At 39.4% G+C, this 13,530-nt stretch overlaps 1 protein-coding gene across 1 annotated transcript in view; it reads right to left on the reverse strand.

Moving 5' to 3' along the window:
• LOC121948484 (dedicator of cytokinesis protein 2-like) overlaps positions 1–13,530 on the reverse strand; it is a 137,369-nt gene that overhangs the window by 113,777 nt on the left and 10,062 nt on the right. Inside the window, exons 12-20 of the mRNA XM_042493882.1 lie at positions 13,370–13,446; positions 9,845–10,095; positions 9,439–9,537; positions 7,844–7,916; positions 7,453–7,556; positions 3,994–4,192; positions 944–1,041; positions 759–848; positions 399–499 (exon numbers count right to left, since the gene is read on the reverse strand). Of these exons, the coding sequence (XP_042349816.1) occupies positions 399–499; positions 759–848; positions 944–1,041; positions 3,994–4,192; positions 7,453–7,556; positions 7,844–7,916; positions 9,439–9,537; positions 9,845–10,095; positions 13,370–13,446 (1,092 nt within the window). The remainder of the gene's footprint in view (positions 1–398; positions 500–758; positions 849–943; positions 1,042–3,993; positions 4,193–7,452; positions 7,557–7,843; positions 7,917–9,438; positions 9,538–9,844; positions 10,096–13,369; positions 13,447–13,530) is intronic.

Raw genomic sequence — 13,530 nt, forward strand, 5'->3', positions numbered from 1 at the left:
TTTATCACTGTAGGGCTCCTTTCCATAATGTTGTCAACACTTTGAATGATAATCCGAGCCCGTGAATATCAAAAACAAGCACTGTAAGTGGATGTAAATTGGCGATGCTCAAACGCCCTGAGTGCTTAAATTACGGCCTGTTACATTGCTGCTGGCACAAGTCACTTAGACACAACAACATGGGAAATTACAGGCCAGGTAAAAAAAAAAAAAAAAATCAAAGGTAGCTTTTATGTGTGATAAGTGGCGTACAAACTTTGTATGTCGTATATTAATTCAAATCAGACGCAACACATACATGGTGATGATAATAGTGCCTTCTGTCATTCAGGATACACACACAAATCTTATCAGAGTGAGATGAAAGGGAGTTGGTTGTGATGCAGAAAGTAACCTACTTGTAGGCCAGTGTAGCGCTGAAATGCTGCTTGATGTAGGCCTCCAGTACTGTGTTGAAGTGCTGGAACTTTCTGTCAGCAATCAGACCTATGATGTATATCTGGCAGACAGAGGAGAAACAGAGAGACAACGAGGTTACATGTTTACACAGCAAGAGGCATTTACTGGGCAGATAAGAAGTTATGTACAATCATCTGATAGACATGTTTATTTGGAGAAAGATGGATGAGCAGACACAAAGATGTCAGAGTCGATACACAAAGAGACAGCCTGTCACGAAATCAGCTGCATCTGTTGACAAGCCGCACACACACAGTTACTCACACAACATTATCTGTGTAAACACACCACACACTCACCAAGGCATCAAACACGAGGATGTCGTAGTCGTCTGTCTGAGAGTGTTCCATCATGATGTTGAACAAGGCATCCAGAGTGTCCTGCAGAAACTACACAAATGCAGACAAAGGAGAGGTCCGGTGAGAGCGCACACATGCCCGTCTGCACACTTATGAAAGGACACATTTGTATTCACACCACTGACCTTGACCACCTCCTCTCCATCAATGATTTTAAGCTTTTCCAGGTTTTCTTTGAGGAGTTCAGGTCGAGTCCTCCACTTGAGCAGCCCCAGCAGGCCCACTGCAGAGGAGAGACACACAGAGCACATTTTCTGTTCAGCTGTCTAAAACCCAGCTGTCTTACTTTAAAGTGGATGCTGATCAAAGCTTAATGGAAATGTATTCTTAGTTGAAGAACGTCATTTTATAAATTGTAATTTTTCACTTTCTGTCCTTGAGCATTTGACAATGCGTGTCTCCCTCTGTGCTGCACAGACTACATATAAACTGTTACACTTTATTTAACTTTCAGTGACTTGGCACTTTTTAATAGAACGCAAAAGAAGATAAGAAGTTGGAGTTGATGAGCTGTTACACTGTACTGAAATGAGAGCTGAGACAATTAGTCAATTTATCGTTTACTCGACACATAATAAATTAGCAACAAAATGTTAATCAGAGGGTCCTGATTATCTCAGTTTTATATCATTGAAAATGTAGTACTTTGGGGTTTTGGATTTATAGTATACAACTTTTCCCATAGAATTAAAATCTGTGTGTTCTGGTAGCTGACGATGGGTTGGGGGAATTTGAAGCTTTGAGTTCATGTGCAAAATTGATTAGCTAATGCCAGTGTGGTTGGAACAGTAAGAGCAGATCAGACTGGTAGATTACAGAGACATAGCCGGTTTGATCTGAAGGAGGTGGGAACAAATGCGACTTCTGTTGTTTTAAAAAACAGAGCCTTCTATTATTTGTGCTCCAAATGAATATATATATATATATATATATATATATATATACACACACACACACACACACACACACATATATATATACATATATTTATTTTTGGTTATTCTCTGAAGAAATGATCAATTTATGGAAATGAAAATATCAATATCAATAGATAAATCAGTAAATCAGTAATTAAAGTTACTGCTGGCTGCAGTCAAAATAAAAACACTATACAAATTCTGTTTTTTTTCTAAATTTATTTCTGATTGATAAGGAAAAACAAAATAGCAATTTGTCAACTGATAATTTGTCATGCAGACAGTTCTCATTCCTCTGCTTAGTGAGACTTTCAGCTGAACATTCAAATCCACAGTTGCTGTCATTAATTCTGCTACAATTTGACATGGGGCAGATTCATATGTCTCTGTAGGGCTGCCCCACTGAAGCTCACTGCTTTTCCTGTCCAATAATTTCTGACTCACCAAGCCAAGCCGCACATCTGGTGGGTGGCCCCAAACAACACTGTGTGCATGCATGCCTGAAACTCTGTGTATGTGTGTGTATGTGTGTCTGTGGTGCAGGTGATTAATACTGCAGGATAATGTTCATTATAGTGATGGACTGGCTTCCTCAGTAACAGCTGTTGCACTGCACCTGTGCCTGATGCACCTTACTGTCTGGAATGTACGTGCACCTATGCACTTCTCTGCCTTTGTGTGAGTTTGTGTGTGTGTGTGTGTCTGTCTGCGTGTGTGTGTGTATATGTATGTGTGTCTGTGTGCCTGCCTGAGTGTGCAGGAGAAAATGACGACACTCTTTACTAATCACATCCATGTACAGTTCCCCCTATCCTGTGCTTACTATCCAATGACCATTACACAGACACACACTGGTTGTTCTAGCACCATTAAACAAATTAATATGCTGCTAACTCACCGTTAATTAGCTGAACGTCTCCTTTACTCTAGCCTCACCTCACCCTTCAGCTAGTCATCCTGACTCAGCTTTTAGCCCTAACCCTAAAATAATACATGGCCTAATGAGGTCGGACAGAGTTGCGGGTTAACTGCATTTCACTACCAATTTGTGGGTTTTCTAAGGAGAATCTGAATTTCCCAACCGATTAGCCCAAAACAAGATGGTATGCACACTGGACCAGTAGTCTTTTAGGACTTAAAGATATAATATAAGAAATTTCAGCATTAAATGTCTAAAAATTATTAGGCCAATGATGTTTTTTTTCGTTGAGTTGTTAACTTAAAGTGACCCAAATGTTTGCAACTATGTTGAAACCTAGCAAAATCTGTAATTTCAATCACCTATGAAAATGCATCAGGGTTGTGGTTGTCTGCCAGAAGCTTACATAAAATAACTTTTTATACAAGCCATATTTTTATACACAATTTTTAGACCTTAGTTTTTTTTATAATATTTCATTTTAATAGAAAAAAGGATTTTCATCATCATACATCTGGATCTTGAGTTATCAGAAAACCAAGATGAGCAAATATTGGCAGGAGCTCAGCTCCAGCCCCTGCTGTGCCAAACAGCATAAGAGAAACACAAATTTTTAATGTGCAACTGCTTAAGTCAGTGTTTTTACTGCTTTAAATAACTGGGAGGAGACCTCTGCTTCTGATGAAAACCTCTTGGATGTCTGGATCTTAAGATATCAAATAAAAAAGGTAAGCACACATTCGCAGGTGCTGAGCTAACAGCTACAACAAGCCAAACAGCCATCGAAGAAATGTGTTTTTACTGGTTTCAATTACCTGGTCACTTTATTTTTTAGAGAGGAAGAGATAATTCATCTTCCTGTAAAAACCTCCTGAGCGATGAACACTGAAGAAATCGTAATCGGGAGAAATTGACTGCAATGACTAAACTGCTCCGCCTTTTGTTTTGTTTTGACTGAGAGACCCGTAGTGGCAGTAAAATCATATATTGTAGATTTTTTTAAAAAAATCTTCCACGGAGTGGATTTGTCCTCTACAAATTTCACTGTCAACAGAAGATTCATTGTCTTGGCCTGTCCTTATTACTCTGCTGAAAGAAGATGTTAATCAATGTTTTTTGACGTGTCAGGTTTAATTTCAAACACCCTGCTCCTCATAATTTTTGCCCTTAACCTTTCTTCAACTTTAGTGTGTATCAGGGTGTGTGTATGCTTCTAAATGAAAATGTTTTACCCTGCCAAGTCTCTGGAGTGGCTGATAATGTCAACACAATGTCACAAAAGGGATATTTGAACATTACAACACCTACCTCACACACACAAAGACACACATACACCTACCATTCTGGGTGAGTTTGGTGGAGCAGACCAGGGTGGAGATGCTGAAGCTGTCTCTGGAGCTGACTGACAGGCCTCCACTCCCTGACACGTTGCTGGAGCTGCGACTCAGTGATGTCCCCTTATGGAGCTCGCCGTGGTGGTGGCGGGTCGAGGGCAACGACAAGTAGCAGTTCACATCTTCCATACGCTTGCTGTCACCCTGAAAAGACAATGCGAGGGAGTCATTTCAAACCCAGTAATGCTGAATCACCAGTAAGGCTACAACTTGTTAATGATGGCACAGCTGTTTGGTGGCTGTCCCAGCAGTATTGAGACGGGAATTATTTTTCCAGTATTTAGTCAAAATGTCTTGATGCAAATACAGAGGTAGAAGACACTTGGGTTTCCTACACTTGCAGTAATTTATCAGGCCAGCCCTGAAGGAATAAACGACAAACAATGATTGAAGTCACCAATTCAACAGCAGCAATCCCCCGTGATAACTATGCCTTATCTACTGCTATCTAACTCAACTTCGGCTTGTAAACTCATATCTTTGGATACACCGGAGCCAGGACAGGGTAGAAAAATAAGAGCACAAACAAAAATACCAACTATTGGTGAGAATTCTCATCACTAGAAGTGCTGAAAAGTTGGAGTGAACACATAAGAAAGAGGGGAAAGAGATATATGTGAAAGAGACAGAATATCTTAGTAAGGATACACCAATAAACTGGCCAAACATCAGTATCTGCTCATATTCGCCTTGTTGACTGTTACTAGCCTATCAGCAAATAAAATGGCATTCAATGATGGCAGTGGCTGATGTTTTAGTGTTGTGTCACATCCTTTTTTTTGCAGAGGCTAAAAAAAAAAATCAGGGCTCAAGACTTTAGTCATCCCAAGGACCATATAAAAAGTCTTTGTGATGAAACGAGATCTTCCCCAGGACACTGTTGAGACAAAAGGACGCAGTGAACTCACTACATGTCAGGGGACGCACACTATGTTTTCCCCATTAATGCTTCATTGTGAACAAGTCAGTGTTAAAATCGGTAGGAGAGGATACGAGTGAAGTAACTTTAGCTGTTTGCATCTGGGGCAGCAGAGTCCTGCTTGGCTAAATAACAGAGCTAACAAAGGTTTCATTAAGTTAAATAAAGACACATTCACGTTCTATTTAGTAAAAATGAGCATTCAGTGAAGGTAAAATATAATGTTATCATAATATGTTGAGTATAATCTTGTAAAACATAGTTTCTGGTCAGAAACGTGAATAAATACAGTTGTGTGACAGAAATTTGTGAATGTTTTGTTCACAACACAAAACAGTAAGAGGGAGCTACTGCTTTAAAAATAAAATATGTTTTCCATGTGAAAGGTTATATCAAATGTTGTTTCATAAATTTGTATGATTGAATTTGTGCTCGTTAAGAGACAGCACAACGAAGGGCTAAATGAACTTTAAACATTTTGATTATTATTTAACAATGAAGATTTCTTTGTTACCTTTCATCACCAAAAAAGTGGTAATAAATGACAACAAAAAAAAACCTATCTGTATCAGCTGTTGGCCAAATAGTTTTTTTCAACAGCACTATCGGCCCAGAATTTCATAATCAATGACAGGTACTGATTTTATCTTTAAATCTGTTTTGTAACATGATAATATATTCCCTACTGTACATTTTTCAATATTTGAATTTAACATCTTCAAGTAATTCAGGCTTTGAACCTCAACTCTGCCCTCTTTAATGCCAAACCAATAAGTAATAATGAGTGAGTGGGTAGAAAAGAAAAAGAGATTGAAGCCATGAGTGGCACAGAGATCGAGAGGAATGCAGGGATAACGAGAGATAATCGAGAAAGAGGGCACATGGGGACCATCCATTTGGTCTTTGAGTAATTCACGAGTAATTAATCTTCATTGCGTTTGGCATTTAATCAATAGGGGGATTCAATCTTAGCTTTCGCTCATTTGGCAGGAAATCTATTTGGGCTTCACTCAACCTGGGCAGCCATAATCTCCTGTCCAGGCTCTCTTTATGTTTAGGTCTGCTTTGATAGCGGCTGCAACTGAACACAGCTGTTAGAGTATATAGCAAATGTCAGACAAACTTTATAGCTGCCCTTTTCTACCATGTTTTAGGCAAATAACCCAGTATGCTTCAGTGACTTGTAAAGTCTGCAATTTCTTTTTCAGTATTATACATTTCCCAAAACTTCTAGAATTACATGGGGAATGGCACTGAGCCTTGATACAGGATATTCCTCCCGATTCTTTCATGTCTTGATGAATGATGTATCAAAATAATTCTATCAACTGGTTGTGTTATGAAAGCTGTGCTTGGTAACATTTGGACAAAGTAATTTTTTGTCACATTTTCTGAAACATTCTTTACATCCACAAAATATTACACAATACAGATAATCCAGGGTTTGTTAGCCATTCATTTATCTGTGGCAGGCCCCCACAGATAGATTTTCTATTTTTGGAGCTGGTCCATTCATTAGGAGCACTACTGGAATATATATATCGCTGCTCTCTTATTTGCTGCTGTAACGAAACAATTTCCCTCATGGGATTAATAAAGTATTTCTATTCTATTTATTTATATATAAAATATGAATTGCACCACACGTTCAGGGTGCAGGGCAAACTGTTGTCACAGATGGAGCAGTGGAACAACAGGAGCAGTTCAAGGGAAAGTTAACCATTAACTGTTCTCAGTCTAAAAGTATATTTTCACTCACTCTGCAGCAGCATCAACTCTAAACCATCGATCTTATAAGCTCTGACTAGATCAATTGATCAATTATCCATGCTGCCATGCCGAACTGCTGCTGATGGATAAAAATAACTCATGGTGAGTTTCGGCTGTGCTGCATTCATGGACCCAGAAAAAAGTCAAAATTTAGAGAGGAGGCACAAAATAATTTCAAACAAAAAAAACAGAGAGTTTGCATTTATAGCATCACGAGGAGGCAGAGGAACATGATTTGTTTTCACATTGTCTGTCTCATGTACTACTGTGTGAGTGTGCTGACAGTCTCAGAAAATATGCTAAAATGTATTTTTAGAAAAGTCACCAACTGCAGCTTTAATCACCAGATGTTGAGTTGGCACTTTAATCTGACTTACAACTGAAAAATGACTGGACATTTATTGTAGTCTATTCATTCCAAAACTGGTTGGTCCGACAAAAGAGATGAGCTGTGATCCTTTTTCTTCATAAAAGGTTAACTGTCATTTATACTCTCAGGGGAGCTTTAGCATCTGTATAGATTTAAATTAGTCAAAGATGACAAAATAGGGGTGACAATAATAAGATGCATGTCCGCTTTTAAATGAATCAGGTTTTTAGTGAGTTGAAATTTGTTTCATTTACTCTTTGATTTGTTTTTCTATGGAGGAGACACTGAACCTGTTGATGAGTTCATCTGTTTTGGATCTGCAAAAGTTCTGTTCGTAGTTCTGACCTTGAAGACAACAAGGTCATGCAGTCCGTCTTGAAGAACTGTCCCGTCGTCCTTCATCAGACGCACAAAGGCCATGGCAAAGTTCTTCTCACTCTTGTCCTTGGCTGGAGACGACGGAGACGGATTTGTAAACAGAAAGAGGGAGGGTCAAGGGAGACACACACAGGGAAATAGAAAGGGAGAGAGACAGGGAGGGAATGCAGGCATGGGAGGAAGAAAGACTACTGATTTGTATAATCAAGTGTGTGTAATGATGCCTCGGGTCATTTTCCAAATTGCTTCCAATCATTCGGTCCCTTCAGCGTCCCATAATGCTCAGGGGATAAGAGTAGTGGAGAGTGCAGATGTATGAAGAGAACAGATAGGCAGAAGAAGAGAGGCTGATACTCACACTCCTGGGAAGAGCGGTGTCTGAACATGAAGCGTAAATGAATTCTGTGCATTTCCTCCAGAGGGACCGCCACCTGGAGGGCATATTATCACAGAATATAAAATCACACATTTTAAAATTTTAGAGGTATACATTCTGGAGCTTAGTTTCTGGAAAGTTATGTTTGTGGAGAGGAATGCAAATGCTATATACACACCAGACACCTTCGAGGAATCTGAAACTATCACTACACTATATGCAACTACCTCTACAACACACAAGGGAAGTACCTGAATCCGAATACATGCTTTGAGAAAGCACAAATATATCGGTGGAAACAAATATTTATTCCACCAAAAGTTGCTTGTTATTATTCGGTGGGGGGGGGCACTTCTTTAAAATGTTGTATTGTCCTAAATTTTTAGCTGTATTTTTATTAATATCATCTCAATGGGTTTTATTTTCCATCTTATGTTGTGCATTCTGTGCATAATATTTTCATGCCTATTTTTATCTTACTTTTACTAGTATTATCAAGTGCGCATTCTATGTATTCTATTCTGATCTGATCTTATTTTTACATGTGGATTTTATTATGTCTTTATGTCTTGTATGTCTTTTCATGTGAAGCACTTGGTGCATGGAATTTCTTTGTTGTAAAGCACAGTGGGGTGCATTTCTTGTATGAAAGGTGCTTTACAAATAAAGTTTATTAATATTATTATCATTATCATTATTATTATTATTATTTCTGTACATCAGTCTTTATGTTTCTTCATATTACTTTGTATCATTGTGGATGACCACTTAAAAATGACCACTTGTTTGCAACATAGGAACTTCAATTTCACCAACTAGTCATATAATTAATAGACATTATTGAAAAGTTATATTCTCTAGTCGCCCGCACAGAGTCAGCACACATTAGGCAACAGGCAAAGGGCTGACAGTTCACGGCTATCACTCTTGAATCGAGGAAGGGTTGTCAGAGTAGCAAGATAAAAACCTGGTTCAAACCCCCATAAATTATACATCATACTGAAGCTTAGACCTTGTAATTTTTAACTGAATGTGTTAATGTCCTCCATTACGATAACCCCTATTAAACATTTCCCTCTATTTCAATCAATATCTATCCATTTACAGTGTCACATGTTGTATGTATCAGCCACAGGTTTGATAGAATTATGACTTAGTGTCCACAGTATTTCATGGTTATTTAAACAGATGGAAAAAAGAGCTGGGAAATAAATCTGGATTTATAAAATAAAAGTCTCCTGAAATTAATAAAAGTATTCCACTGAAAAAAAGTCCTAAAATATTTAATTAACTATACTAAATCATTTATATAATTGTGTTTTTTGTTCTACCCTTAGTAAGAAAGTTACCTATTTAGTTAAATGTTTTTGTCTGTTTTGTTTGTATTGTTGTGATTTATTGTGTTGTTGTGCTGTAGCCTACAGACAAGGTTAGTACCATTCAAAAATGGTGTGTATTGGCTGTGTTTTAGTTATTAAAATACATTTATCCACATGTACAGATACAGAGAGAGATCATTTTGTTGGTTGAACAGATACAGGTAATGATATCTCTGTATTCCTTTAAAACACGCTCACCTTAATTGTCTCCATCCAGCGTGGTTGTTTGATTTGGTAGTAGATGACAGATCTGTACTCACTGACCGCCTTATCCCCTGCTCCCAGACAGATGGAGTTCTGGGAAAGAGACAGAGAGAAAAATGTGTGTCATATTGAGCTGAGGGATTTTATTCTTGTGTGTGTATGTGTGCGTGCATCCTGTATGCCTAAAATGGATTTTCATTCTGGGATAAAGCCACGTCTATATGCCCCTGACTATGAGAGGGTGAACAAGAGCTTGATCAGTTCTGTGCTTGCTCACCAGCCCTGACAACCTCCATCACTTAAACACTGCACAAACATTACACACCTCACATCAAATCCCCATTTTCACAAATCCTACTCAAAAACACGGACGTGTGCCTTCTCGACCTCATCTGCTCACCTGTATGACCTTGCCCTCTTCATCACAGACCCACATGATAACCTCCACGTTCTTCTGTGTCGTCTTGTTGTATTTATCAAAGTCGCCGCCCTGTAAGGTGAGGTAGATGTCATTGCGAACATCTCCGGGCATGATGATCTCGGGGAAGCCCAGCTTACGGGCCACCACGGTGCTTCGGTCCACAAGGTGAGGGTATTCCTTCCGGATCTGAACTATGTCTCCCACCAGAGCCTTCATGGTCACCCACAGACCTGGAGTGAGGAGGGAGTAGAGGAAGAGGGAAAGCTATGTTGTAATGTTTAATTATTAGACATTGTCAAAATTGACAGCAGGATCTCTTCAGTGAGGCTGCTAATTATTTTCCCTTTTTTCTTAAGGGGACCTATTGTTTTCTTTATTTTATGCTTTATATACAATCTCACATTGTCAAATGCTCATATAATCTACTGTTGCTGCAAGCTTGACATCAGCTCATGACAAGTGAGTTCTATTTAGGTTATTAATAGTGTGTTATGTACACACTGTGTCGTGCACTGTGAGGGAAACTCTATTTACTGTTACACTGCCAAACAGCATGCTTGGCATAGCGGGATCTGCAGCGCTCACTACAGATCTGCATACCATAACCGGGGTAATGCCTATTCACTCCAATGAGAACTGCTCCCCTGTGGCACATACAAACAAGTTTCTTTCTTCCTGGGTTACTCCTGGGTGTATGCGGCCCAATGAATATGTGTAGTAGTGTTTCTCCCGCTGGCCACACCCACAAGTGACTGCTCGGCCCATACACTTTGAACTGTGACATCACAAATTTAATTTGCTTGTCTCAGCTACAGAAAAGTTTCACAAATATAAAACCTCCATTAATCAAAAATTATCAGAATATAAAGACTCATAATTGAGCTTGTTTGCAGTTTAAGGTGTCCTGTCAACAGTTTTACAGACATCTCTTTTATAATGATGGTCTGGTGGGTAAGATGTTTTATAGGCCACAGGAATTTTTTTCCTGCAATACTGCACGTAGTTGCTGGGGAAAAAAAGGAAGCAAGACCCATATCCCATTCTCTGATACATCCATGGCTACAGTACATTCAATAAAAGATAAATAAAGAGAGGCAGAGATGTTACATATGCCTAGAATTACCAGGGGACGCAACTATGTGATGTCATGTGTATTGCTCAGGACCCAAGGAGCAGCAGTTCATGTGTGAAGTTGTTTGGATGAGTGGTTCTCGAGAGCTGCAAGCAGCAAGACCAGGGGCCAAGCAATCAGCCTGCTCCAAAAAGGCTCGTTTTAAATGGGGACTGCACTAGTATCAATAAATTTATTTTGCCAAATAGATGCCACTCCAAGCTATTTTAAATGAGATATACAGAGAGGAGTTTTCATTTCTCTCTGCAGGTAAGTAAATTCAAATCAAAGCCAAATGAATGAATAATGAATTTCAGGGCCCCGTACTATTAAAACCAAATTTAAAATATTTTAAGATGTTTTCAGGACCCACAGAAACCCTAAAATATTCAGCCTGAGAGCTTAATCTTAAAGTGAGATCCACTTTGTGTAAAATGTTAGTATTTATCTAGGGAGGCATAACGTTTAAGTGTTCCAAGGTGAAGCAGGGATGTGAAAATGTCTGTTGTTACAGATGAGACTGTAATCAATAACACTATAAAATGCTTGTCTCCTGTGTGTGGAGGAGTTGTAAAACAGGGGGGCGAGGGAGACAAAGAAAGGGTGAAGGTGTTTTCATAATAGGCAGAAATTTGTTCCTAAAGAATATGGGCTCTCAAAGCTTTCAAAGGAATTATGTGAGAAAGCGCAGACAAAAAAAAAAGAAAGAACTTGGAAAAAGGGGTGAGCTATTTTAGGGGAATACAAAGCTGGTGAAATCTAGACTATGTCACAAACCCACATTTTCAAGGCTAACCACATATCTACAGGGAATACTCTGTATTTGTGTGACAGTGTCTGTGTCAGTGTGTGTGTGTGTACTGTGGCAAAAGCATCTCAAAGTGAGAGGAAGGAGAGATTAGAGGTGAGTAATGTTAAGAACAGACATCTGGTGGCCTCAGGTGCTCCTTCCATATCTGTTCTTCCGGGTGCTCCTTTCATATCTAGGTTACGCCCAGGACTATCAGGAGAGAGGAAGGAAGGAAAGATAAAAGACGAGCAGTATGACAGTGCAGTCCAACATGCGAGGTTACTCTATGTGGAACAAGACAGTGTCACCCATCAGGTCTGTCAAAGTCAGCCATAAACATGAGGCAGCAGGCAGCAGGACTGGAGGCTGGCGAGGGAGAAATAAAGGGTAAGTAATATGAAAACATCAGCTCGAGGGCGCATGCCATCCATCAGGATAATGCCCTTCATTCTCACCCACGTAGCAGAGAGAAGAGGAGAGGAGGTGATGAGAAAGGGCCATTTTGTCTGACCACAAATGACTGCAGCATTCACAGTCCAGTGGGAACCTTTTGTGCGTACAGAGCCAATCAATCAATCAATTTATTTATAGTGCAGAATCACCACAAAGGATGATCCTGATATACTTTGCACTTAAAAAGAATATATAAGACACAACATACACCAAGATAACAAAACAATAAAGTATTCAAAGGCAATCAAATGATGTAATAACACTTAAATAACCACACCGAATACATCATGGTTTAAGGGATGTCAAAAAAGTGATGGACCCGACTAAGCACTAAAGTTGGCAATAACGAAGTGAATACAGGTAGGTTATTAGTCTCTATTTAAAGATTTCAACTGAACATTAGGGATGTACCCGACTCAGAATTATGTATTAGCTATGTACATAACATTTTTTTGCCAACACTAAATACCAAGAAAAAGCCAGGGACGGTATCATATTAAGTTGCAGAGGGCTGTAAATTCACCACTTCTAAGCAGAAGGCAGAAGATAACGTTATCTCAGAGCCTGACCAAGCAGAGCCTCTCTTCCTCCGGGCAGCTGTCGGCGTCTCACTCAGATTCACACTGGGTCTGCGTCCACAGCTGGAGAGCAGCGTGAAAGTGAGGAGCAAGACTGAGGACCAAAATGTCCCCAGAGGTACACTGCACAGTAAATTACGAAAAAACAATACAACATGGGTGTCTCTGACTGATGATTTGAATCTTTTGCTTTCAGGCCATTCCAGAGATATGGTGCACGGTAGGCGAATGCTCTGAAGCAAACTTTTTTTTTGTCCTCTGAAAGACTGACTGGCAGACCAGCATGGAGAGATCAAAGAAGACGTGCTGGTGTATATGGTGTATATGGTGTATATGGTGTACATAGTATAGCTAAGAAAGGTAAAGTGGTGCAAAACTATGCAAGGCCTGACAATTTTAAAAGAATTGTAAAATCAGCTCTAGCTTGCACTGGTGGCCATTGAAGAGGAGCCATAATGGGGGTTATATGGTTAATTTTTCAAGTTTTTGCAGGGACACCAACTTTGGCAGAAGAGTCATATGGTTTACAAATTGAGAAACAGAGAGAGAAAGCTGTAAGTGCACAACAGTACCTTGTCCACCGCTGTCTCCTCGCAATGCTGTCACTTTGTTCAGCAAGGAGTGGAGAAAGTCATTCTCAGCAACTACCCTGGAGCCAAAAAAACACACACAAGCACACTTGAAAGCACAGAAAAACTGTTTAATCTTAAAACCGTGCAGGTGCTGAAACCTT

The sequence above is a fragment of the Plectropomus leopardus genome, chromosome 9 (assembly GCF_008729295.1).
Source record: "Plectropomus leopardus isolate mb chromosome 9, YSFRI_Pleo_2.0, whole genome shotgun sequence".
Lineage (NCBI taxonomy): Eukaryota > Metazoa > Chordata > Actinopteri > Perciformes > Serranidae > Plectropomus > Plectropomus leopardus.